Below are 26,813 nucleotides of genomic sequence, written 5' to 3'. Positions count from 1 at the left end.
ACTTCCTCTCCCTGGGCCCTCGTCATGAGGGCCTCGCCGTGAGGAGTTCAGGTCAGGCTTCCTGCGGCCCACCCCCACGTCTCAGCCGCCTCTGGCCCGTTAGCTCTTCCAGTTGCAGCAGCGCCCCCAAGCCCCGTGAGCTCCTACAAGTTTCATTGGCTCAGGTCCGTCTGACGTGGAAATTGCCATAAGCCACCCTGATCTGTCGCTTCTCAAAAATTTTGAACCTACATTCTTCGGGCAGTCACATCCCAGGCTGTAACACACCTGGCCCTGTCTCCTGCCCTTTTACTGAGCCGGCGCAGGGCCACCCAGCACCCAGGCGCCTCTGTCCTCGCCCGGGTCTGAAGGCAGGAGGCATTAGCACGGGCCTGCTCCGCTACTTTAGAGGCCTCCCCCCCCGCCTCTTCCCCTTCCCACTCCTAGGAGGTTGTTCTGTGGAGAAGGCACCACCACCACAGGCTTTGGTGAGAAGATAAAGGATTTTTGTTTTTATTTCCACTGCCTCTGAGCAGGCTTATCACATTAGAGCGTGACTTCTCTCCCCTTCTAGGGCACTGCATCAGAGCACGAGGGACAGGACAAAGAACCCGCCAAGAAGAGAAGGAAAAAATAAATGAAATGCCTGAGTTAATGTGAACTTTGGGGCTTCTGCTCTTTTTACCCAGCAAGCAACAGTGCCCCGTTGTCCCACAGCCTGCACCAGTGTTAGCGTCTTGGTTCCGAACCCATTGAACTCAACTGCACCTTCAGGTAGAGGCCGTCGTGCCTGGCAGGTCCTGCTACTGAAGAAGGGCTGGCCCGAGGGAAACCCTTTTGCAGAAAGCACAGCTGAAAGCCTGAGTGTGGGAGCCCGCACCGCCCTGACGAAGCTCCACGGGAGCAAATACAGGGCCTCCGGGCAGAGCTACGGTCCAGGCGGGCTTCATTTCTCCAAGGAGCCTTTGGTGAGTTCAATTATCTGGTAAATATCCAGCGCTTCACCTGAAAGAGAGTGCAAGCTGGTTAGGATGCTTCCTCGAGAACTGTACCTCTACGCCCGGAAGGGAGCGGGGAGGCCGGAGGAGTGGGAGTGTCTGTTCTGTACTAAAGAAGTTGTTGCTTTAACTTGTTCAAATTATTCAAAGCACAGTTTTTTTTTTTCTCTTGAGAATGCACTTTGAGCTTATACAATAAAAAAACGCGTTTTTGGTGTGGTTGGAGAGGGAATAATAGTACATAGCGAATATCCTGAGTTCTGGTTTCTTTCTTCGTGTACGTGAACGGCTCTCTAGAAACCTGTTCCTCTGCGATTTGAACAGCATGTTCACCTCGGGCCCGCGGCACACGATTAACTGGAGCAGCCGCCGGCAGCCTTGAGCTTCCCGCTTTCTGAGACGGCTTTCGAGTCCACCCTGTGTTCTACGCACAACAAACAAATGTGTGGAGCTCACCCTGGGGAATCCCATATCTCCTTTCCATCCCAGTTGGGTTGGAAGGGGTTTTACAATCCATGGTCACTTCCTTCCTGAGGCACTGGTCAATATCGACTGTACTGAAAAAGGCGACTGACTGGGGCAGGTCATCCAGGCCCAGCTTATGGGCAAACATGCACCTGAAAAAGACCCCATCTCCTCTCAGGCATGTCCAGCACAGCCCTCCACCCAGCAGCCGGACCCCTCCCGCCGACACCAAAATGAAATCAGGGACCCAAACACATCTTTTCTCCCCCCACGGTTTGGTCCGCTTTATTGACGTACAAAATTTGACTTGATATTCAAAACCTATGAGGACCCTTAGCTGTAAGAGGGCAGTGGAGACCGTGTTAATGTGTAGAATACTTCTTACTTGCCCATTAGGACAGATCTGGGTCCCAAACTGGTTCTGAGTGGCAGACTAACACGGAACTATAGTTACCATTTAATTAAGCCACGTAAACTAGGAATCTTAATTAAAAATACTTTCTAAGTCACATTTAACAACGTTTTCTGTTGATAGTCCAAATAACTTGTGGCACTTAACCGAGAAAAGCTATCTGGCGTTTGATCTGCAAAACCAAGGTGTGTGCCTAGGGGAGGACAAGATGACAGCCACTCTTCAGAACACCTCCCAGACCTCTCTCACTACCTGATCTGGTCTGGGTACATACATTCTTTTCAAACCCAAGAAATCTTTCTTAAAAGCTGAGACCGGTCTTTTCAAGACCGTCTTTTTCAACTAGACATAAAAGCTGAAACCAGCACTTCTGGGGCGGTGAAAACGCACAGAGCATGCCCGAGCCTGGTCCACAGCCCCGCACAGGAGCACGTGGCCGGCCAGAGAGGCCCCGGGGCCCCGCGTACCTGGTCAGGAGGTTGGTGATCTGCAGGGCCAGGGCCGCGCGGTAGCGGTCCTCTTCTCGCACCAGGTAGCGGACCTCGTCGTGGATGCTGATGCAGAAGCGCCCATCGATGGCAAATTCTTCAAAAAGCCACTTCATGGCCACGAGCATGAGGTGCAAATAGTCCACAGCAGAGCTCTGCACCACCCAGTTCACACGACTGGTCATAAACTGGGGGGAAGGAGGGCATGGGTCAGAGGGGAAGAGCCCTGCCCTCCCCTGTGACCCCTCTGCTCGGGCTCCAAGGACAGTGAGATTACCTCCCCCTGGACGGCCGAGGGCTCCAGGGCTCGGCTGATACGGCAGCCCAGCACGGGGGTACATGGGGTGTCAGACGTGGCGATGCTCTCCAGCTTGTTGAACATTTCTGACTCTGTGCCCCCCATCCACGCTCGTTCGGCGACCACCTCCCACTTCTTCCAGTGTGACCTGGGGACCAGGGGGGAAAAGGGGAAGCTTTGCCTTTCAGCCTCTCAGAACTGAAAACAAGGCATCGCAGCTCTCCTGGGGCCAGCCCGGACCCCTCCCCGCCGTCCTTGGTACACAGAGGGCTCTCACTTTCTTGAAGCTTCTCTCTGGATCTTGCGCAGATCCTGCAGGGAAACCCAGCCATCTTCAGTCCTGTCCACGGGGAGGTCCAACTCCCTCACCAGCCACTCCCCCTCATCCGAAAGCCGGTACCTAGGGGCAGCGTCATCATTACCGTTCCTGTGGGATCGCCTCCTGTGTGCCAAGCCCGGGGCCAGGAGTGTCCCCAGATCCCCACGGGCTCTGCTTCAGGGAGAAACCAGCCGAGAGCCAGCAAGGGACTCGCCGGGCAAAGGTGAAGCCCGGACAGGAGCCCGGGCTATTGTGGGCTGTGCCACGGTAGCCCAGTAAGGGACAGATTCCACCACGAAGGCAGATGCCGCAGACGCGGTCAGGAACCACCGAATGACCGACAGCTGCCATGTTTTAGTTCCGGAGGCAGCAAAGGCCAGCAGCCTGGCCAGAGGGGCAGTAGCAAATGGGAAGCTCCTTGAAGGGAAAAGGGCATCCGGAGAAAACGACCACAGCCGGGCCGGTTGATGACCTCCATTCCTGTCACCCGACTCCTGGCTTCAGCGCGGCCTGTGACAACACCAGGCCTGTCCCCTCATGGCTCCGGAGCCTTGTCACTCACCACCTCAAAGCAGCACCAAGGCTTCCCCTCCCGCGCTCTCGGCCCAGACTCTTGTGTGACGCCTTCAAATTCTCTGACAGCCCGACCTCTGTCATCACTGCTCTTGCGCCCCCCGTGCAAGCCGCACACCCCCCTACTCCGCACGGTACCCCGCCCCCCCGGTCTGCACGTGTACAGTCACCGCCACACCATCACCTGCCTACCCTTCGGTCTCATGAGGTAGCCGGCTACTTGGACACGGTCGCTGCAGAGCGTACCTACGGAAGCTGGCCGTGCACCTCTCCTCCAACACTTGCTTCGGGAACCCTCCTAGGAGCCCACTACAACCCTGAGCACACAAAAGGCGCCGCCAGAGGAAACGAGCTGGAGCCTGGGGAGGCTCCCTCCTGTCGCACAGTCAAGGGAGTCCGCTGTTGCACGGCTCCTTCCCGTCAACTCCTGCTGTCCCACCCAGGGCCTGCCCCGGTTCCCCCTGGGTGTTCTGCATGACCACGGCTGTTGACGTGCCGCCACTCGGTGGCAACGCAACAAAAGGACGGCCTTCGCTCTATGAGGAAGACCGTGTAAGGTTATTAAAGCAGCAAATGGCACAACCTAAGGACAAACCGTCCTGGGGCAAGGTCAGAGGTCTGAACGGAAAGGGGCCAAGAGAAGGCTCAGGTGATGGGAAACGGGAGGAGAGCAGTAAAGGGGAGCAGGGCAGGCCTGAGGCCCCGGGGGTAACAGACGGGGGAGGGACCCTCACCTGCGAAGGCCCTTGGTGACAGCGTACATCTGCTGGGCCTTCTCGGCTGCCTCCTGACGTGTGAGCCGGTGGTTGAACTGCATGAGCAGGCGCTCGGCGAAGGGCTGTCCCGCCCCGTAGATGCGGCCATAGTTGAAGATCTTGGCGTGCTCACGGCTGATGCCCACCGTCGAGGCGGTCTTACTGTGTAGGTCGGTGCCCCTGCTCTTCCTGCCCTGCAGTGTCATCCAGCCGAAGGCCGTGCAGCCTGCGGGGAGGAGCAGAGCGGGTAGAGGCGGGCATGAGAAGGGCGGCTCGGAGACCTTTTGCCAGCGAACGGCCCAGTCCCGCTTCCGGCTCACCGTGCATGCCCGCGAAGTGGGCATCTCCAAGCACAGCCGCGATCCACAGCTCCTGCGAGTCCACGTCGGCACCCACGAGGACGTAGCCGGGTGGGGCCTGTACCATGGCCTTCAACTCGCTGCCTACTCGGTCAGGCTGCAGAACAGTGAGGTCAGACCCTCGCCAGCTACCCCGGTGAGACGCCTCCCACCTGCTCCCCGGAGCCAGACTTGAGGGAGGATGCTGGGCCTCTCCCAAGGGGGCAGTTTTAGAAAACGCCACACAACTGCCCCAAACTCCACAGTTCCAGGGAGGGCCAGCTGGCAGCAGTGAGGGTGACAGGTAAAGACGCCCACCCTCCACGCCTGATCTGACCCCGGCCCCACCTAAACACCACCGCGGCCGTACAGATCACGCACACGTCAACATCTGGCTACGAGGCGGTACCCAGATCACGTCTGCTGAAGGAACAGACGAGCTGTGGAGCTAGATTTGAACTTGAGTCCCGCCTGCCCCAGATCTTCAGTTCCTTCTCCTGCTCCTCACCGAAGGCCCTCCACACCCCAGTTTCTAGAGACACGGGAGAGGAAGCGCAACGTCCAGAGGCGCAGAGGGCACGTACCCGGGCGTTGCTGGCAGTGAGCCACGTGGGCTCCACAGCCCGGCGGGTGATGGTGCCGGCGGTCACCACCTGAGGCAAGATGGCCCCGTAGCGGCCTTCCTCATCATAGCGGGGGTGCCTGGCAGGGTGGGGGAGGACACGAGTCTCAGCAGTTTGCCGGGGTCCTCGGGCCCGCCCCCACTCAGTTCTGCGATCCCCACAACCGCCCAGCAGGCCATACCTGGTCACAGCACGGGGCAGAGCCGACCTGGGCAGCCACACCACCATCTGGGAGCTGTGGGAACAGATGGACTGAGGCTTAGGACGCCCATGAGGAGAATCCACCCCCAGGCTCAGGCTCAGCTTTGGAGGCTACTGTGCCCCCTCCTTGCCCAGCCTCCCCCTCTTCACACAGACTGCATTCAGGACGGGCCCAAAAACCTACCATTCAGGAGCATAAGCCACTGAGACCTGGCCAGGCCATTACGTCAGTCCTGCCACGAGTGCCTCGGCCACGCCAGGGATGGACCTCAGCAGCCAGGGAAGTGCCCTTGTCACAGCAGCATGCTGCTGGAGCCACCCTGCACCCCCCCCCCCCCCCCCCCGCCTTGCCGAGCCAGACTTGAGGGTGAGTCCACTGCCATTCTCAGCCTCAGGACCCAGCTCCCAGTCCCGGATGCAGCTCTCAGGCCACCAACCCTCCACGGTCCTCAGCCACACCCAGGGCTCCAGCAGCTACACCATCAAGGCCCTACGGCACCACTCTTTCAACGTAAGCACGGAAACTGAAGCTAGGGAGGCAAGAGACTTGCCTGCGTTCCCACGGAACCAGAACCAGTAGCCGGGCCTTGAGACCACAGCCCGGCTGTCCCTCCAGTGCAGCACAGACAGGGTCAGGGCCCCTGGGTCAGGGGTGCAAGGTGGGGGGAAGGGGGCCAGGGCTGCCACGGCGTGGCCAGGGGTATATACGTGTCTCTGCCCTCCGACAGTGGCCCACCTGATTCGTTTATGGGCATTCCTCCAGAAAGAAATCATTTTGTTGATTTCCAAGGCACGGGGCCCACTCGCGCCTCCTGGGCCGGCCTGTAGCGTGCCATCCTCCATCTTGGGCAAGAAGTCCTTGGCAAAGGGACTGCCCACATTGAAGCTGCTGCCATCCTGGAAAGGGCAGAGGAAGCAGGGGCTGGAATCTGGTGGCAGACCCCTGGCCAGAGAGCCCATTGATGCCCTGTGCACCTCAGCTCCGCCCAACACTGAGCCCAGAACCTCGTGCAGAGCCGCCTGGGGCAAATCCCTGATTGCAACACACCCGCTCCCTTCACGACACAGCCATCCCCCCTTGTCGGGGGGGGGGGGGGGGAGGAGGGGTGTGTTCCAAGATCCCCAGATGCCTGAAACCACAGACAACGCTGACCCATACGTGCTTTTTTCCTTATGTATCTACGATAAAACTTAACTACACGCAGGGAGATTAACAATACCTAATAGAACAGAACGGAGCAATGACCTGTAATAAACATGAAGTGAACGTGGCTTCCCCCTCTCAAGACATCTCACGTACTGCATTCACCCTCCTTGTGCTGATGTGAGATGAAGGGAGGGGAGTGACGCAAGCACTGGGACCAGCGTTAGGCCGCTAGTGACCTTCTGATGACACGTCAGAAGGAAGATCATCTGCTTCCGGACCACAGTTGACCTGGGCAACTAACCATCAGTCAACAGAAGCCATCATGCGACAGATGTGGTGGCGGACACCCAACAGGCCCTATGTCATTCCGTCCCACCACCACGCCCCTCGGAAAACACACCGAGACGGTGAGCCGTCCGGGGTCACACTCTGCCCCATCAGGCGTGTCGTTCCTGCAGAGGGTGGTTCCGGGCCCGAGTCACCCTGGGGGCCCGTGGGCCCCGAGCACAGCAAGGGCAGCACAGCCGTGAACCGGACACACACCTTGTGAGGCAGCTTGAAGAACCAGCAGCCGGGAACATCCACGTCATTGTAAGGTCCGTTGCCATGGTGATAGGCCGGCTGGCTGGCTCTGGGGCCACCAGCAGCAGTCTGTGGGGGCCACACACCTAGATGAGGCCCTGCTCCAGCACCTGCATTCAGCGAGGGCCACGGGGTAGGGCGTGGGAAAAGGGCCTGAAGCGGCGAACAGGAAGCTGGGAGATGGCAGGACGGCCCCAAGGATCAGGCTTCCTCCTAGGCCTCCGACAAACGCCGGGCAACCCAAGGGCAAGGCAGCTTCTCCCCAACCCCCCGGAGACCTCGGGAACTCTCTGGCAGGGAAGAGCGACTTGGGCACAAGAGCAGGGCCTGGCCACCCAGCACCCACCCAGAGAAGCCCAGAGCAGAAGCCCCGCTCACCGGAGCCGGGGGCTGATCGGGGACTGCTGCTCCACAGCGCTCCTCCCTGGCCTCTGCCTCCGCCTCCAGGCAGCCCAGCTCTTCCACCTGGATGGGCCCAGGTGCCCAGAAGTGAAGCAGGGGGCCAGGCTGGCCCAGCTCCACCGGCCCCTCCCCAAGACACTCACACACCCCAAGCCAGCCTGGGGTAAGTGACCCAGTGCCCCCAGTGTCGTCCCCCCCCACCCCCCCGCACCGCCCCCAACAAGGCTGTGGGTCCTTGGGAGGGAGCAGAGACTCCAGAGCCCAGGTTCGGGGCCGCCCTCACCGTCTGCCACACGGTGCTGTCGTCGGCGAGCAGGAACTCCTCCGCCAGGCCTGCCTCCTGGGGCTCCGGCTGCTGCTTCCCCTGTTCAAGACAGTGCTTCCTGTACAGGGACTCGATGGCTCTGGGCAGAGAACAGCAGCAGCAGCCTCTGATTACTGGGGCCCGCTTGGGGCCAGGCAGCTCGCTGGGGGCCTTCCACAACTCCCTGTCAGTCCTGAGAACCAGCTCTGAGGCAGAGCCGGACGGCGCTTTCCCTGGTTCTTCGGGAGTGGCAAATCACAAGGGACACGGCCCACCGGTGGCAGGCTAGGGTGCCAGGGCTGGTCTGACCCAAATCTAAGCTCCTCCCGAGCACACGGCCACCGCCTCCCCTGGAAAAGCTCTGCTCCCCTGGAGCAGAGGGAGGTCAAGCCCGGCCGCCCCTGCTGGACCCCAGCCCCTTTTGTCCCAAAGACCCTGCGGATGACTCAGGCTGTCCTACAGAGCCAGGACTCTCAACCCGGGCCACGTCAAGTGCCATGGCTTGTCCCCAACACCTGTCAAAAGCTCAGGGTTTCGGGCCTTAGACAAGTCGGCCGGCTTCCCTAGGCCTTTATTCTGCCAGCTCTAAGATGGGGATAACCACGGTGTCTCACGTGAGGGGAGCACCGCAACAAAAGGTTTACGAACACAGAACATCGCTAGTGCTCAGTACCTTACACTCAAGCCCGTCTGCCCTGCTGCTTCTGACGGCCCCTGCTCTGATGTTCCTGTGAAGGCAGCTGGGGTCCGGCAAGACCCAAGGGCAGGGCGTTAAACCTCCACAGGGCGCCAAGGCCCGGGTGGAAAGGGCAGCCACGGAAAAAAGAACCCAGACTCTCAGACCCCAGCCCTTCCCACTAGCCCGAGCTGGGCTTGCGTTGTTCAGCAGGGGGAAAGGGTCCTTAGGCTCCGCCCCTTCCTGCCCTGAGCCTAAGCCTCACCTGTAGGGGCAGGCCACCCCGGCTGATGCCAGGGCAGCTTCCGCCGGTGCCTTAGCCAAGTTGTCCCGCCGCCCGGGCACCAGGTACCCCCAGCCATGCCGCTCCGAGAAGTGCAGAGGAAAGCCATCCCAGGTCATCGCCATGAGTTTGGGAGTGACCCGCATCTGCAGGCTGAGGAGGCTAGGGCCCGGGGTCCACGCAGGGTCATCTAACCGGGGGCAGAGCTTCCGGTACCACCTACGCCCCGCCAGAAGAGAGCAGTGTCACAGTGGTGGGGGGAGGACAGCATGGGACTGCAACCCGGGTTCCTTCTCCCGTGACCTGACCCACCCATCCTCTAAAGCCCCCTGGGCTTTCTGACGACTTCAGTCTATAGTCACCGGATGAGCCAGGGCCCCATGAAGTCCCCTAGAATAATTCAAATATCTGAAGAGAAAAATCCTACGTCAGGCCCACAAGCATGGCCCAGGACTGGGCTCCCTCCCAAGCTCCATTTCGTACAGGGTGACAGGCCAGAGGAGACAGCACATCTGTCCCCACCGCTGCTCTAGAGACCCGCCAGGGCCTCCCAAGCTCCGCCTCTCACACACAGTTCACGAAGGCCAGCACAAGGCGGTGAGGCACCCCGCCCAAGACGACACACCCCGGGTCACGCAGGTGCCGAGTCAGCACCCCGCTGTTCGCCCTGGCCGCCCATTTTCTCATCTCTGCCAGTCGATGAGGCACAGATAAAAAATCACCTCCTCAAGGAAGCCTTGATTTCCCCAGAGAGAATTAGGTACTGCCTCAATCCTGCTCACTCCTCCTCCTCATCGTGGTTACAAAGACCGGCTGCACTGGCCGGTCGTCACACCTGGCTCCTCCTAGAAGGAGCTCCTGGAAAGGAGCCGTGTTCCTATCTGTGCAGTGGCTGCCGTGGGCCCGGCACACGACAGGTGTTCAGTGTACTGGTACTGAGTGAGACCAGGGAGCCGGGGGTCAGAGGGAGCAGACGCCAGGAGGACTGGAAGACAGCAGAACGGATGGCAGCCAGGCAGGAAGGGCCCACACGCACACCACCTCTGTGCTGGGGCCCGGAACACGGGAGGCCTAACGGGAGGGGACAGGACTCACCCAGGGTGTCCAGGAAGGTGCTGGGGGCGCTTGGGCAGGATCTCTGCGGTCCCCTTCAGATGCTCCAAGCAGGCGCGGGCCGTGACATCTCGCTGAGCCTCCTCCTCCTCACTGGGGGGGCCGGGGTCTGCACGGGGTGGGCAGGACGATCAGGCCCGGGAGGGGGAAGAGGCTCTCAAGAAGACCTGCCCGGCCGACTCCTCCCCGGAAGGCTGAAGCTGTCCCTTCCAATGGCCCCCTGGAGCCCAGGACCTCCCCAGGGACCACCTCTGCCCCCACCTCCCACCGGTGCTTCCCCACCTTCCTGGTCCTTGGGATCCCCAGGGGCCCCAGCCCCCTCGGTGGGCAACTGGCTGGCTGCAACTGGCTCCTTCCTCTTCACCTGCTTCACCTTCTTCTGTTTAAACTCCTGCAGGCCCCACTCCAGGTCCCAGAGCCAAGGGTCTTCTTTGTACCTGCAGAGCCAGGCCACCAGGGCAGGGGATGGCCAAGCTAAGGCAGGCCTGTGGCCGGCCCACGCACCCCTAGATCCTGCCTTCCCAAGGCCTGGCTACCTCTCTCCTGAGAGCAGCTGGCAGGCGTCGTCGGCCAGGTCCATCAGTGACTTCTTCATCTCCCGCTGGAGCTCCTCGTAGGTGCTCTGTGCCTCGGCCAGGTACCGCTCCCAGTTCTGGTTGACAGGCAGGTAGGAGACACCCATCTCCAGCATGCCGGCCAGGGTCACTGGGTGGGGACACCTGGGGGGCAAACGCCAGGGTGGTCATCAATGACCACAACAAAGCGGGCTTGGGCCCCAATACCTGAGCCAGTCCGGAAAGCCACAGCGCAGCCACCCACGTGGCACAGCTCTTAAGCAAGACCAGGCTCTCGACTCCAGCTTGACTACATCATAGCCGTGAGACAGTGGGCAAGTCGCTTCACCTCTCTGAGCCTCAGTTCCTATATCCATAAGCTGGATAGATATAGGGGTAACCCCATCCTCGGGGGTAACACGGGAATTACAGATCCAAACGTGAAAATAGCTGCCACCCCCTGAATAACAGCTAAGTGCCAGGCGCTGTGCTCACAACTGGGGTAGTCCGGTACTGTCTGTGTGCGCTTCACAGACGGACACACTGAGGCTCAGAGAAACCTAGTGACTTGCCCAAGGGCAAACGAGTTAGGACAGTCAAGATTTGAGCCAGGCTAGGTGACACTTGTGACTGGCCACACCGTAAGAGTGACTCACTAGCAAACATGACCATGATGAATGTGAAGGATTCAGATGGCCGGCTCAGGATCTGGGTACGGAGAGGGCGCTGAATGACCCAGGACCAGGCACGTGAAACTCGGGCACAGCCCTCGGCCCTCCCCTCCAGGCCTCTGTAGAAACCCAGAGCCCAGGACCCAGGTGGCCACCAATACACTGAGTAGCTCCATTCTCGCAACCCGGAAAGGCCAAGTTCCACAGCCTGAGAAAGACCCAGCACCACCTGAAGACAGAGGACCCAGATACCGGGAACCTGCTGACCCCCAGGGTTCTCACCGGGGCCCCCCCTCACCTCTCCAAGAAGAGTGGTAGCTGCTGCTGGAAAACCTCATAGGTGGCCCACACGTCCTGGGCACAGTACTGCATCAGGTCCTGGCACAGGCGACAGGAAGGCGCTGGGTGGGCAGCCATCCCACTACCATCGCCAGGTCTCAGGGTCAGGTCTGGCAGCTATACTCCCCGGGGTCGGGTCGGCTAGGGTCTGCCACACCCACCTCCCCAGAGCCCCGCTCCAGCGCCGTACCTGGAAGTTCTCACGGACGTCCTTCATGCTACCCTTGACAAACAGCTCTCGAGGCTCCTTCTCTAAGGGAGGCCCCCCCACGTAGAGGCTGTGCACGTCTGCCAGGTTATTGACGCTGCTGATGTCCAGCCAGTCCCAGGCTGAGATCTAGGGTTGGGGGCCCGGAGCAAGGGATACAGCACATCAGCCTGGCCTCAGGACAGACAGGCAGGCAGGCAGGCTGCTGAGACGGTCCCAAGCGCCCCGCTCTGGCCTCCGGCAGCGAGCTCTCACCACTGGGCCGCTGGCTTTGTTTGGGGACTTCTGGCCTCGCTGCGTGGGGTGCCGGGCCTTGCGCTTGCCCTGTTTGGCTGCCATCCACAGACTGCGCTGGAAGCCGCTGAGCCCCGAGATGGCCATGTGCATGCTCATGGTGTCCAGAAAGCGCATGCGGGAACCCTGAGGAGGAGAGGGGCTGCGGCGGGGGCCACTCCAGCCCTGCTTCGGTGCCGCCAACCCACCAGCCCCACCTCGGCCTCCTCCGGTCACACGGCCTTCCGACGCTGAAGACCAGCTCACGCGTGCTCGTGCTTCTCCCTCCGACTGTGACGGGCCTGCCCTCCCAAATCCGAGCCACCCCTGCAGGTGCGGGCCTGGCTCAGTCCCAACACTCAAGTCCTCCCCGGCCTCCAGCAACAGCTCTGAGGGCTGCCTTGGGAACAGAGTGTCCCAAACGAGGCCTTCCGAGCTCCCAGGCTCAGTCCCTGGCCCAGCCCTGCTACTCACAAGGCTGTGTGAGCCTCGGCTATAAGCCAAGGCTGCTCTCGCCTGCCCTTTCTCCTGGGGTGGTTGTGAGGAGGCGATGAAAGGACACCCGTCATAAAATTCAGGATGCCACAAGCACCCACCGGGCGTGGTTCTGAGTGTCTGACGTGCGCACCGTTCAAACCTCCCCAGGGATACTACAAGGCAGCTTCTGCTAGCTTCCTTTTTTGACAGATAACGAAACCGAGGCTCTAAGGAGCCTCTATCTAATCTCTCTTTTCACAGATAAGGAAACTGAGGATGTTAAGGCGCTCACACTGCTGGTCCCTGGCTGAGGCAGGATGTGAGCCCAGGCTGTGTGGCCAAAGACCCACACGAAGCTCTAAAACGCCACACAGAGACAAGACATGTTAGTACTCTGTGACGACTCAGGTCCTGTACCAGGCGAGTCCCGGGCACAAGGACCAGGGGCAAGGCTGGTCAACAGGAGGCCCTGAGCTGCTACAAGAGGAGCAACGTCTTCCCTAGCCACTGAGATCAGAGGTCTGGGGCCACCCCGCGCCAGAACCTCCAGCTGGCCCCAGGAACCTTACCTGGATCAGGTACTGCTCCCTGATATGGGCGCGATCAAAGCAAACGTTGTGCCCCACCACCAACTGCTCCTGCCAGTCCCGCTGGGTGGGGCCGCCGGCGCTGGCAGGGACCTCCAGAGGAATGAGGTCAGCCGGCGACAGCTGGCTGGTCCAAGAGTAACGCTCTTCCACCAGCCGCCGGCTGCACCAGGAATACCTGAGGGAGGCGAGAGGCAGACGGGTTCGGCACAGAGGCATTCAACTCCCGCCCCACAACACCCACCGCGCACCTACCGCCACACGCCAGGTCCTGCACTAGCGGCTGGGACACCAGGAAGACCAAGGGGTGCTCCTGACCCTCACAGAGCTGGAGGTCAGGTGGGTGTGTGGGAGGGAGGTTATAAAACCTTTACTTTTCACTTCCATGGATAAAAACGGAACTGAGTGCCACAGTACTGGGTGTCCAACACAGGCATCCAGCCCGGGCCGTCAAGGCGCTTGCTAGGTCCAGTGTTCACAAAGTCTGTGCTGTTTATGAACGCTGTCAACCCCTCAGGTCTCTAAGCACAAGACAGCAGGTGTTCAAAATGCTAGCGAAGGAGAGAGACAATTACAACAGAATCCCAAGTGGAAAAATGTTTTTTTAGTTGAAAGTGGCAAAAAAAGAAAACAAACAAAAAACCAAAAGCAAATGCTGCACATGTACAGGATGAATCACCTAATGGCTGGACAGATTCTGAAGGACAGACCGAATCCCACATCTTGTGGGCGGTGCTGTGCAATGGAAGGACCGTGTGCTCGTGTGCGGGGGCGGGGCCGGGAGGGACTGAGGACCCCAATTCAGGATGGGGGGGGGGCGAAGGTGGGGGGGGGAAGGCTGGAGTGCGCTCAAGATCCGCGGGGCTAAGCGTGCGGAAATGGCCACTGAAGAAAAGCCTGCTGTGAACGACAGATCATGCCAACGGATCAGAGCCAGTCAGCGTCAAAGTGGTGACCAGGCCGCGTGTGGCCAGCACAGGTGCAAAGGAGCTTCCTACAACCCTCTGCAGGGGTTGGGGCGGGAGACGGGGGCCATCTGCCTCAACAGTTTCAACAAACATGAAACTGTTTCTTAAGAGGAGGGGGCTACTGGCAGAAACAGATTCCTAGTTTTCAACCTGCTGAAATCTAACTCACACTCCAACTGCTGCTGATACGCTGGGGCGCAGGCTGAAACCTCCTCCCCGCTTTCAAAGCCCTTGAAAACACCCCTGAAGAAAAGGCTAGAAGATGTCAAATATTCGAGGCTATGGTGAGGACAGAACTCTAGTAGCAATAAAAAGTCATGCTGGTGCCAAGATCCGGGTCTGCGGCTGTGCACGAGAGCGGTCTTACTATAAATTTATGATTAAAAAAAGAAAGAAAGAAAGAAAGCCAAAATGCAAACACCTTCGGAAAATTTAAGATGAGTCAGATCAATGCCATTAATACTCTACGCTTCTCCTATGAATCTCAGATAAATGCTGACACCCGTGTGATGCCCCTCTCGGCTGATGACCACGGTCCTTACAGGCGGCCCTGGGAAGCTGCCCTATGGGATGTCTAAGCCCCCCACCGATCCCACCCCCCCCCCCAAAGTTTCCGGCTGTTCTGGAACTTGGTGTTACACGGCTATGGGGCAGGGACATGCCCAAGTGCGAAGTGGACTGCTATGAGGGCCCCCACCTGGTAACCCTGCTCCCCACCATAGCCAGGCTCCCAGGAGGCAGGTCCCCAGATGCGCCCAGGCCTCAGCAGTGCCCCTGGCACCTCTGGCAGCAACGGGATGAAGATGAGAGGTGGACGGGAAGGGCAGGGAGAGGAAGGAGGAGGAAGAGAAAAGGGGACTTCGGGTAAAATGGCCAAAAGGACCAAGAGATCAAAAGACAAGTCTTTCTTGCCACTGGTTTCCTAATTCTCCTTCTGCCACCATGGCCTGCTTTACCTTCTGAAACGATGGGCGCATTCCCTCTATCTTGACCGAGTTACGTATAAGCACTGAGAGGCTCATCTTCACTGGAACTAAATCAATGCGGAATCTAGTTTCGCTCTTTGCAGCCATTAATGCCTACCTTATCTATTTAGCCATGTTTTCACCATTTTCAACTGCATATTTAACATTTCGCAGCTTTCTTTACAAAGATGTAGCTTCCAATAGGAATAAAGAAACTGCTAACTTTTTTGCTGGCCATGCCTGAAAGCTTTAAGGTTGTAAATAGTATTTTAATCCTGGAATGAAGAATAAAAAAGGGGAGAAACAGGACTGCCATCATTGTTTGAAAAAGAAACGTGGGTAGCACTTAGAAAGTTATTTCAAAAGAAGAGAGATTTGGATATACCTTTTGGGGACCAAAATGCCTGCTTGGGAGGCTGGGGGAAGGAAGCAATGTTTCTCAACTGGGGATGGTGGGGGGTGGGGGGTTGCTGCCTCGGGGTGGAGTACATTTGTGACTTGCCAGGATACTCGCTCTGGTATTTAAGAGAGCGGCTGGGGACGCCAAATGTCTTATACCTCCTGGGACAGTCCCACAAAAGGGAGAGCTCTCCTGCCCACAATAACCAATAGCGTCCGCAGACAGAAATGCTGTTTAAGTATCTTGGACTAACTTCTCAGGAAGCTATTAGGGGAGGGGGGGAAAGGCACCAAATCATGGTAACCACACGTGCTCTCCCCGTCAGTCCCAAGTACAACGGTCTACTGACATTCTCCACATGGCCCCTATCACCACCTGACATCTGCCTGGGAGTCTGTTTCCTGCCTGTATCTTCCCGCCAAAATGGAAGCTCTGTGAAAGCTAGGGTCAAGCCTCTTTGAGTTCACCAAGGAATCCGCAGTCCCTAGAAGAGCACCCGCCTGGCACACAGTGGGAGTTCAATAAACGTTCACTGAGCCAAACTATTAAGCTGGGCCCCCCACGTGAGCTGAAGTCCCCACCCGAGCCCAGCCCCTACTTACCAGGCCGAGGGGGATATGGCCACCGCCAGCGTGGGGCAGGTTCCCTCTGCCAAGCAGACCTCCACGTCGAACACCAGGGCCCGCTCCTCGGGGATGGCCACGGGTACGGCCTCCCCCGCGGGGCCGTACCGGGTCCAGCCCTCCGCCCAGGCCCAGCTCGGGGGCCGGGGGGGCAGCCGGGCCCGCAATAACGAGTTGGCCGCCTCCAGGTAGGGCAGGCTCTGCTTCTGGGCCAGGAGGCGGAAGTGCTGGTCCAGGCTGCCCCCGTAGAGGGGCGGCAGGCGCAGCTCCACGTCCGGCAAGGGCGTGGCCGGCTGCCCCCAGAGCCCGTGCCTCTGCAGGTGCTCGACGCTGCGGCGCACCGCGGCCTCGCCGGGCTTCTCCGCGCCGCGCCCGAAGATTTGCTCGTGAAGCCCTCTCGAGAGCATCTGGATGTGCAACGGGTTGTGCCGCTGCTGCCCGCCCTCCGAGGATGGCACTTGCTGCGGCCGCGGCGGCGGCGGCCCGTCGCTGGGGACGGGGGCGGGGCCGGAGCCGGAGGCCCAGCGCCCGGGAGCTGGAACTGGCCCTGGCCCGACGGTGGTGGCGCCGGCCACCTTCTTCCAGAGCAGGCGGCTCATGGTTGGTGCAGGGAGCCCCCCGCTGGGAGTCAGGACACCGGGCTTTGGGCTCCAGCTTGGCTGCTTTTACTGGCCGAAAGACGTGGAGAGAGACACGTCCTGTCTCTGCGTTCCAGTCAGTGAAATGGGTCTGACCATGCCTGCCTTCCACCCACAAATCCTGAAGGAGACAGACGACACAAAGTGTTATTTTGGACCCAAGGCATTTCGTGTTAGGTGACGAGCCGTCGCTCCCTGGGCACTTCCTGCGTCCGGGGCAGCGTGCCAGGAGCTTTTAGGGACAGTTTCTCAGTGAAGCCCCAGACAACCACGGGAATCATCAATACCCCTCCTGAGGAAACTGAGCTTCCAGCGGGTTCATCAGTGAACTTGGGGGAGGTGAAGGCAGTGGCTACGAGTGACGGTCCTGGAGGAGGACGAGGCGGGTTTGAATCCCGGCTCTGGCCGTTAGGAGATGCGTGACCTTGGGCAAGCTCCCTAAGGCCCCAATCTCCTACTCTGTAAAATGGGGTTACGGATTCTACCTGTCACACGGGACCGCTGTTTGGGTGACACAGGGCGAACAAGTCGCGAGGCGCGGCCGTCGGCAAACGGTGGCTGCCATTACCGCGACTGCCGCGGCCCGAGGGCCTAGCGCTGCCAGGTGCCAGGCCCCGGATTCGAACCCGCAGGGCGGGCAGCCGTCCCCCGGAGCCCCCACCCACGCCCGGGCCGTGGCCCAGCCGGCCGAGGGCGCCCCGCAGGGGGCGGCGGCCCCCGAGCGCCCGCCCGGCCGGCCGGCCGTGCCCGTGCCCGGCGGCGGCGCCGCGGTGCGCCCTGGGACGAGCCTCCGCCCAGCTCGGGGCCTCGCTCCCTGCCTGGAGAGTGAGGGGCTGCGCCGCCGCTCAGCGACCCGGCCTCCCCCGGGCCGAACCCGCCGGAAACCTCTGTCCGTCCGGTGCTTCCCGGGCCGCGGCTCCCGACCCCAGGCCGACCGAGCGGCGTCTCCCTCCGCGCGGCCTACGCAGCCTCGGGGTGGCGTGTGGCCTCCATCCGACCGGTCCGCCTCGCTGGCAGCCGCAACTTCCCGTCTGCGCCCCGCTCCGTCCCGCGGCTACCCGAGAGGCAGGCGGGAGACTCCCGGCGCGACCAATAGGAGGGCCGCAAGTGGACCGGTCCGCCCGCAGGGGGGAGACGGAGACTTCCGGGTGGGCTCTCCCTGCGGAACTCTGGGAGCCAAAGTCCAACCTCCCCTGCTCAAGAAAGAAATGGACTGGTCCCAGGCAAGCTGGAGGGCGGTAGTATTACTTTTTAGATTGTCCAAAGAGCACCAGGCGTCGGGCGGCCGCGTGGCCTAATGGATAAGGCGTCTGACTTCGGATCAGAAGATTGCAGGTTCGAGTCCTGCCGCGGTCGCAGCGGGTGTACTAACAATTTTTGGTTAATTCTTCGCCTCCTTAGGAAGGTAGCACCGGGACAACCTGAAATGTTGTCGCCTGTTTCCACCACACACTGAAAACTGGGAACGCCCCGACCCTCGGAAGTAACTGCGCCCTCCCACCCGTCCCTGTGACGTTGCTTGCCTACGCCCCCCAGGAGGGGGGACACCTTTCTAAAATGCACCCCCCGCGGGTACCCTCACGCAGGTGTAGGAGAGGGGAGAGCGCGGGGCATCCTTTGCGGAAATCCCAGTTTACAGTCGATTGATTCGCCGGAATGACAGGGCTTCTCAACTGAAAGGAAGGTGCTTCCGTCCCCAGCCCCGCGCTTTCCGTCTTCATCCTGGGCCATCCTGATGGGTAAAAGTGCTCCCTTATCGTGGAACCCGAATCTGCCCATCGGTCACAAGCCCCGGCCAAGTGCCTGCGGCTCCCTGCGGGCTGGGGAGCCTTCCAGCCTTTGCGGTCTCTGGCCGCCGTGTCCACCTCCTCTTGCTCCTGGGGCCGCGACAGCTCTGCTTTCGATGCTCCTTCGTCCGTGGTGGAGACTGTAAAGTACCTGGCGGAATAAGACCCACGTGAATAACAAGAGCCTGAGCCCCAGCTGCGCGGATTTGAGATCAAGAGAGATACGAGGTCAACCTGAGCTCACAGAGCTGATTAGGGACCAAATTCAGGCCTCGCTGAAAGTCGGTCTCCACCTTCCAGCCGGTGCACGTGCCAGCACACCATGAACTCATTGGACAAACCGATTGGGTGTTTTTCAGGGGTAGGGTGGGGAGATACCCAAGGAAACACACTCCTGGCCTGGTGGGCCCCCCCACCCCCTGTTGCCCCCAGAGAGGCAGCGAGAAGCCCAAGCCAAGGCTTGGGAAGGCAGCATTGAGCCTTCATTTTTCCACACATTTCCCCTTTTCTTTATGAAATATTTTTCACATACTGTTCTGGATGCATTTCGTATACACACAAATGTTTGTTCTGTTTTTCTTGGTTAATTCTTCGCCTCCTTAGGAAGGTAGCACCGGGACAACCTGAAATGTCGCCTGTTTCCACCACACACTGAAAACTGGGAACGCCCCAACCCTCGGGGCCAAAAAAAAAAAAAAAAAAATCAACTGAAAACCCACTATTTTATATAATCTGTTTGTTGTTGTTGTTTCCACTTAATCTTGTACTGTTAACATTTTTGCAAAATACCAGGAGAGGACCTCTGCTTAAATCAGGGAGTCCCTGAGTGAGGGAAATACTTGGATGATTTCTGCTAGTCTCCTCCTGAAATTAGCTTCTCTTTCCCATGTGAGGTTAGGCGGCCAGCCACAGCAGTAGTAGCAATACCTGAGACTTTGTTCCCAAGAGTTGCAGATTTTTCAAACTATTGTTTACACTCATCTGTACATCAAAATAACAGTGTCCCAAGGCCCCTGCTAGATCCTGTCATTTAAATGAGTTAATAAAGAAGTACATATTATCTACCTACCTACCTATTTATTTATTTATTGTTGAGAAAGAGCAGGGTGGGGCGGGGGGAAGGGGGGGCAGCGAAAGACAAAGAGAGAGAGGGGGAGAGAGAATCTCAAGCAGGCTCCACGCTCAGTGCAGAGCCTGTCACAGGGCTCAATCCCACCACCCTGGGATCATGACCTGAGCTGAAATCATGAGTTGGATGCTCAACCGACCGAGCCACCCACCCGCCGTTAATTACCTATTGTAATATTTCATTATCTTTGGTTTCCTTTCCAATCCTCTATGTTTTATGCACTTTTTTTTCAACGTTTATTTATTTTTGGGACAGAGAGAGACAGAGCATGAACGGGGGAGGGGCAGAGAGAGAGGGAGACACAGAATCGGAAACAGGCTCCAGGTTCTGAGCCATCAGCCCAGAGCCCGACACGGGGCTCGAACTCACGGACCGCGAGATCGTGACCTGGCTGAAGTCGGACGCTTAACCGACTGCGCCACCCAGGCGCCCCTACATTTAAAAACATTATTCTGGGGCGCCTGGGTGGCTCAGTCAGTTGAGCATGTGATTTCGCTTCAGGTCATGATCTCACTGTTAGTGAGTTCAAGCCCTGGATCAGGCTGTCAGTGCAGAGCCCCCTTCGGATCCTCTATACCCTCTCCTCTCTCTCTCTGCTCCTCCCCCCCCCACTTTCTTTCTCAAAAATAAACATTGGTTTTTTTTTTTTTAAAGAAAGATGGGAATGCAAGCTGGTGCAGCCACTCTGGAAAGAAGTATGGAGGTTCCTCAAAAAATTAAAAATAGAACTACCCTATGACCCAGCAATTGCCCTACTGGGTGTTTATCCAAGGGATACAGGTGTGCTGTCTCAAAGGGACACGTGCACCCCCATGTTTACAGCACCACTATTGACAATAACCAAAGTATGGAAAGAGCCCAAATGTCCATCGAGGGATGAATGGATAAAGAAGATGTGGTATACACACACACACACACACACACACACACACACACACACACACACACACAATGGAGTATTACTCGGCAGTCAAAAAGAATAAAATCTTGCCATTTGCAACTACGTGGGTGGAACTGGAGGGTATTATGCTAAGCGAAATTAGTCAGAGAAAGACAAGTGTCATATGACTTCACTCATATGAGGACTTTAAGAGACAAAACAGATGAACATAAGGGAAGGGAAACAAAAATAATATAAAAACAGGGAGGGGGACAAAAACATAAGAGACTCATAAATATGGAGAACAAACAGAGTGTTACTGGAGGGGGTGTGGGAGGAGGGATGGGCTAATGGGTAAGGGGCACTAAGGAATCTACTCTTGAAATCATTGTTGCACTAGATGCTAACGAACTTGGGTGTAAATTTTTAAAAAATGAAAAAAAAAGAAAAAAAGTTTAAAAATAAATAAATAAATAAATAAAATAAACAGCATTATTCTAAGATGTGTATGGCACACAAAAAAGCTAAGAACCAGCCCCTGGCCTGAATGTCATTTCCACGGGATGCTATTGTTGGGTCTGTGTCGTATCCACTGGGAGAACAACCCTCCCTTTAGGTTCAGTGCCAGGAAATGTCCATCAAGATGCCTGCCCCTCTCACCAGGCTAGTTCAGGCCAGTCTGGCGCCCTCGTCCCAGAACTAAAATCTTCGGCAGGGCCGAAATAGTTGACAGTGATTCCTGGTGAGGGAGGGTACAGGGAGGCATGAGCACTTCCTGCTGGGCTGCTCCATTTCCAGGCTTCTGAGCCCAGTTCCTCCTTCCTCTCTCCTTTTCTGGGAGCTCTGTCACATCCTTCTAGAAAAGTCCATCCTGCTGATAATACCTGAAAAACCAGATACATTTCCCCACAATTTCCTGGATGTCTCTTCCCACATGGCAGAAGACCAAGTTCATTAGAAGCCCCTTCCTAATGAAAACACTGTGTACTTTCTTGCAAAGCATGAGCCTCATTGGAACAAACGCTGATTTTTGAAAAATCTCCCCTTCCACTGCTGTAAAGTCCCACGAAGACCGACCTTGTGTCTCATTGTATGTCCTATTCCAGGGCCCGGCTGGAACTTAGTAGTAACAACCAGCACTGACTAGCTGCTGGGTCCTGTTTTAAAGGCTCATAACAGTCAACTAAATTGATCTTCGCCCTGACCCTAGGAGAGAGGTTCTGTTACTTCCCCTTTTACTGTTGAGGAAACTGAGGCAACAAATGCAACAAAGGTAGCAAATGTGAGGTTGACTCAATTATCCAAAAATCGCACGGTGAGTAGGGGGCCTGGATCAGAACCCAAGCACGAGATGTGTCCAAACCCACCAGACCCTTCTGCAAGCCCACGGAACCCCCAGAGGCAAGACAAGTTTGGAAAGAAAGCCCAACGCTGATCATGGGTTTGCTGCTGACTCCCGCCAGAGTGACTGAAATAAGATCCCAGGTCACACTAATATCTGCCCCTCCGATACCTGTCAGAAAGCAGCATGCTTTTCAGGAGACTTCCTCCTTTGTGCTTGACCAACGGGACCCCCCTCCCTGGAAGGGAACTTCAAGGGGACCAGGCTAAGGAAAAGGGGGCGGGGTCTTTTAACTAAATTTTTTTTTTTTTGCAGTTTGTTAGTTTCCTCATCTGTGAAATGGGGCACTTACAGCGCCAGCCCCACGGAGTTGCTGTGAGGGTGAAATTCGTTCTAGGTGCAAAGTGTTGAGAATGATGCCCGCTCCGAGTAATCGCTCAAAAAAATGTAAGGTATGATTCTTCTGTGTCAGCGCCTCTGTAAAAGTTGTGCCAGGGCTGAACACCTCCAGGCCACTCGTCCCGGAAGTAACCAGACCTGCCTGACCCGGCTTCCGGAGGCAGAAGGCGCCCATCTCTTCGGAGCTGTCTCTCGCAGAAACACGTGGAAACAGGAGGGCTCCTTTGGGGGCAGGTCATGCCATGCTGGGTCTCCATCTACCACAGATGGGATCAAACTGGCATATATGAAATCCGGGATGAGAATGATAGGCTGTTTCCACAACAAGCTTCATAGTCCAGGGGGATACGTGGTTACATCAAACCTGTGTCGTTGAAGGGCGGGGAAAAAAAAAAAAAAGAAATTGATGGAAAAGTAAACCATTGTTTTTGTGGATGAGAAGCTCCCTGACAGGAAGAGACTGTACCCCGTCCATGTTTGTGTCCTAGCATGGAACCTGGGACACAGAAGCAGGCATTTGTCATTCCCTACCGCCCGTGTCCCTCCCTGGCTCCTGGCCAAGGGCTGAGGTGCTCTGGGCCCCCGGAGCCCATCAGGCATTCCTCCAAAAAATGCACAGTATTTCCTCCATATCATCAAACAGCCATGAATGATGACATCTCCAATTGGCAAGAATCTCTTTTTGCTTCAGTTAGTTTGGGTTGGATTTTCTGTCACTTGTGATGGAAAGAGCTCTCACTGATTAAGTGCTCGCTAAATATTTGCTGAACAAATGATTGAACTTTTTTTTTTTTAAGTCTTCAGCTAAATTTTGCTGAAGTAAATTTCCCAAGATGAGACGAGGCTATACATAAGACACTTAATTTGCAGCGTGCTCAGCAGTTTGCAAATCGTGATTCCACCTTACCTCCACCATTATTTACGATACCGGAGGTGTCTCTGACCCAGGGAAGGATCTTAAACAAAAACTGGATACATTTCTACCATAAATTGAAAACTCTCACGTCCTAATTATAATTATAATATATACAACTACATATTACTATATAATACATAATTGGTATATCAAATGCACCTTGAATATATCACACATTTTAATTTAACATATAAAATTTCAAAATAATCTCCGCCCCTCCCCTGCTCGTGCTCTGTCTCTCTCTCGCTCAAAAATAAATTAAAAGAAATTTAAAATTTTGATGGTATGGGCTGCCTGGGTGGCTCAGTTGCTTAAACATCTGACTCTTGATTTCGGCTCGGGTCATAATCTCACCGATCATGGATTCAGGCCCTGCAGAGCCTGATTGAGATTCTCTCCCTCTCTCTCTCTGCCCCTTCCCTGCTTGTGCTCTCTCTCTTCCTCAAGATAAATAAATACACTTTAAAAAATAAAATAAAATAAAATAAAATAAAATAAAATAAAATAAAATAAAATAAAATAAAATATTTTGATGTTAATCATCCTCAAGAATCTCAATCCACATGTGTATGTGACCAGAAAGACGAAAGATATTGAACTGCCTTCTCCGATACGCTCTTGCATGCTTACACATATTTTGGTTATGAAACAAGTGTCAGTTTCTGAAATTGACATTTCTACAAACTACTGGGAAAAAAAGTCCCGGTAGGGATGGACAGTTGCACACGAGGACCCATCCTGGGGGTGATGTTATCAGTGTAGGCTGTCCTTCCAGACAGAAGCGCGGAAGCATCGGTTTTGAAAGGAGAAATATTCTTGGGCTCCAAGCCCCGGTCAGAGCCTTGTGGCCTGTTTTGCCAGCTGCAAAATTGTGAATCGCCTGTCCTTTAAATTCGATCCTAGCCAGGCCCAGCCTGGCGAGCAATGTCCTCTTTGGGATGAGCTCTGGATGGCCCGCAGAGATGGTAAATAGGTTTCTTGCCATTTGTTTGTCACAAAAGGTTTTCAGCTCTAAAACGTGGGCTTCCGGGTGCCTGGGTGGCTCAGTCGGTGAGGCATCCGACTTCAGCTCAGGTCATGATCTCATCGGCTCGGGTCGATGTGAGTTCAAGCCCGGCATCGGGCTCTCTGCTCTCAGCACAGATCCTCTGTCCCCCTCTCTCTCTGCCCCTCCCACCCTCTCTCAAAAATAAATAAACATTTAAACATATGCTGTAGGAGGAAAAGAAATGCAAATTTCTTTTCTCTTGCAGAGACTTGTCTCTTGCAGAGACATTTCCTTTGTGGAGTACATTGAGCTAAACTCCAAGTACCAAGAAGTGTAGACATGGTCTTGCTCTCCGGTTAAAAGGGCACAGACAGGGGGCGCCTGGGTGGCGCAGTCGGTTAAGCGTCCGGCTTCAACCAGGTCACGATCTCGCGGTCCGTGAGTTCGAGCCCCGCATCGGGCTCTGGGCTGATGGCTCGGAGCCTGGAGCCTGTTTCGGATTCTGTGTCTCCCTCTCTCTCTGCCCCTCCCCCGTTCATGCTCTGTCTCTCTCTGTCCCAAAAATAAATAAACGCTGAAAAAAAAATTAAAAAAAAAAATAAAAGGGCACAGACCACACCCCATCCCAGGGACAAAAAAGGATTAAGTCGTTCGTTCACATGGGAAAAAATGAGACCAAGACTCCAACAACAGGTGTTTACATGCAGGGAGGGGACCATCTCCAGCACCCTGCATCGGGAAGGAAGTAACTTGCATTTGGCATTTCACTGGCAGGGTTTCTGACAGGCAGAGATTCTGTCTCTTACCCTTCAGGAAAAATGATGGACAGTTTTGGTCATTGCAAAGTACCAATCAGTTTGGATTGGTCTGGTTATGTATTTATTCCTGCTTTGTTCCAGAAAGACCTTCGGGGGGCAGAAGTTAGTGGTGACCACATAATCATTACCGTCTGAGCATAAAGCAGGGAAGCAGCGGAAGTTGGCATCTGGTGGGGTCAGCAGCCATGGGGTCTTGCCAGGAGGCTCACCGGCGCCTGTCACACCGCACTCCCCGGGGACCTGGCCATGCTTCCCTGGCCACAACTGGCTGGCCCCGGGCAGGTACTGAGCCAAGGCAGCCATGGACCAATCAGGCTTGAGAGAGACTGAATGTCAATGAACGGGGCTCAGCCAATAGGGGCGATCCAAACCTGATGGTTTCAGGAAGCGTGAGAAGGGACCATGGGCATTCTCATCTGTGAGGACAACGTGCCCAGGGCCACCAGACACACTGCTGCCTCCACGCCAGCTCTCCCACATCACTCGGAGCACTGAACGGATGCAAAGTCCACAGTTCCAGGCAGGGCCATGACTACAGCAGATGCGGTAGCTTTGCTAGAGGGCCAAGTTCTAGAAATCGTCCTGGAGGCCCAGCTGAGAGCCCATCATCCAGCCCTTCCAAAGACTTGGATGTACCTTCCAAAGTACTTAATTTCCTGTACTGAGTCTCTTCCACATTACAATGTCTGGAACGGTCTCTGTTCTCGGAAACCAAACGTTGCTTGATGCGAGGACCCTCCTCTGGGCTCCCACTGTACCCGTGGTGTGGATCCTACATGCCACGGTGGTTTCACTTTATCCTCCCCAACAGCCAAGGGCTCCATGAGGGCAGGGGCCACGACCGGTCCCTCTCATACCCCAGCACCTAGCCCAGTGCCCACACAAAAGAGGTGCCCAACCCATATGTGCTTTCTGAACCAATGACTCTGCCTAGTAAGAATACGGTTTTTCACCTCCACGTCTGTTGTATCATTCGGATTTCAGAACCTGAACTAGGAAACAGTCTGGTTATTTCGGAAAGCAACAGAGATGCGATATAGGGCTTTACCCACGTGTGAGTAAGGATGGTTGGGAGGGCTGCAGGGGTGGCCCAGCAGGTGACTTACTTCAAGGTCACACACCCCAGCTGCGATCTGGAGCCAGATTCCAGAGGAAAGGAGGCCGCCGTTGCTAAGGCTACCACTGTTGCTGCCACCACAGTGTGAAGCCCGTGACTGCAGGCTGTCACCCCAGTTGGGCTGTGACAACCGTCTTGTCAGCCAGAGCTTGCTGATCTGTGCTAAGACCGCGGAAAGATGGCCCCTGCCTCTTTGGCCTCTCAAGTCTGTTCTGTGTGTCTCGCGGGCAGAATATAAATCCCAACCAGCATCCTAGCTGCAGGGGCATCTGGGAAATATAGTTCTTAGCCTTCTACCCCCTGCAATTCGTGGGGGGAGCAGAGAAGATGATGGGAATGGAGGCCAAGTTCCCACAGACAAGATCTAGCAGACACGCCTGGACCATCCCATTGGCGTCTCTCCTGTGACATGTGTCATCTTCTGCCTGGCCCAGGACCTGGGAGTATCACATGGCAGTTTCTTCATTGCCTTGGACCTCCTGGGCCCGGCACCGGGTCTGAGGACAACAAGTGCTCCACTGATGTTTCTGGCCAAGTTCTGCATCCTTTTCTGTGGGTTCCCGGGGATTAGGATCCAGGGCAGGGGCTGCCTGGCTGCCCTTAAAAAACTGCCAGGAAGCCACACTGGCCCCTTGCCCCTATTCCCAGAAACCAAGAGGCCAAAGGGAGGAGCTGCGGAGCACCAGGCCTGGGACCAGAACCCCCTCAGCTCAGGGGTCGGCAGCATCTCGGAAAGCAGAGGGCACGGGCTGGCAGGAGAGCAGGCTGGGACCAGTCA

General features: G+C 56.6%; 2 protein-coding genes and 1 non-coding gene across 7 annotated transcripts in view; 2 read left to right on the top strand and 1 right to left on the bottom strand.

Annotated features, from left to right (window-relative positions):
* The window catches only part of FANCI (FA complementation group I), a 91,926-nt gene extending 90,741 nt beyond the window's left edge, over window positions 1-1,185 (top strand). For all 4 annotated transcript variants that reach the window (XM_047862132.1, XM_047862130.1, XM_047862131.1 and 1 more), the window contains one exon: window positions 554-1,185. In XM_047862132.1, coding sequence (XP_047718088.1) covers window positions 554-616 — 63 coding nt within the window. In that variant the 3' untranslated portion in view covers window positions 617-1,185. The remainder of the gene's footprint in view (window positions 1-553) is intronic.
* Window positions 846-17,710, bottom strand: POLG (DNA polymerase gamma, catalytic subunit). Of its 2 annotated transcripts, XM_047862134.1 has the most exons (23): window positions 17,545-17,710; window positions 16,001-16,780; window positions 13,048-13,243; window positions 11,984-12,148; window positions 11,711-11,857; window positions 11,480-11,559; window positions 10,493-10,675; window positions 10,239-10,393; window positions 9,939-10,065; window positions 8,826-9,062; window positions 7,864-7,984; window positions 7,557-7,643; window positions 7,140-7,247; window positions 6,186-6,346; window positions 5,430-5,483; window positions 5,210-5,327; window positions 4,608-4,743; window positions 4,267-4,513; window positions 2,918-3,040; window positions 2,620-2,788; window positions 2,322-2,530; window positions 1,434-1,594; window positions 846-984 (listed from the first exon to the last, which is right to left on the bottom strand). In XM_047862134.1, the coding sequence occupies exons 2-23, from the start codon at window positions 16,618-16,620 to the stop codon at window positions 926-928; spliced, it is 3,663 nt and encodes a 1,220-aa protein (XP_047718090.1). In that variant the 5' UTR covers window positions 16,621-16,780; window positions 17,545-17,710; the 3' UTR covers window positions 846-925. The 2 variants fall into 2 exon arrangements, with proteins under 2 accessions (XP_047718090.1, XP_047718091.1); XM_047862135.1 differs by lacking the exon at window positions 8,826-9,062.
* Window positions 17,711-17,942: 232 nt separating this feature from the next.
* TRNAR-UCG (transfer RNA arginine (anticodon UCG)) lies at window positions 17,943-18,015 on the top strand. The gene has a single exon. It is a non-coding gene; the product is annotated as a tRNA-Arg (tRNA).
* Window positions 18,016-26,813: the final 8,798 nt, after the last annotated feature.

This window comes from Prionailurus viverrinus, chromosome B3, assembly GCF_022837055.1.
Source record: "Prionailurus viverrinus isolate Anna chromosome B3, UM_Priviv_1.0, whole genome shotgun sequence".
In the NCBI taxonomy this organism is placed as follows: Eukaryota; Metazoa; Chordata; class Mammalia; order Carnivora; family Felidae; genus Prionailurus; species Prionailurus viverrinus.
This window is presented reverse-complemented; position numbering and strand designations above follow the sequence as displayed.

Bases quoted from the DNA above. Each gene is read 5' to 3' on its own strand.
- POLG (XM_047862134.1), bottom strand. From the start codon at position 16,620: ATGAGCCGCCTGCTCTGGAAGAAGGTGGCCGGCGCCACCACCGTCGGG. The intron at 11,560-11,710 runs GTACGGCGCTGG...CGCCTGTGCCAG, and splicing joins ACGTCCGTGAGAACTTCCAG to GACCTGATGCAGTACTGTGC. The intron at 7,248-7,556 runs GTGAGCGGGGCT...TGGCCCCCACAG, and splicing joins CCGATCAGCCCCCGGCTCCG to ACTGCTGCTGGTGGCCCCAG.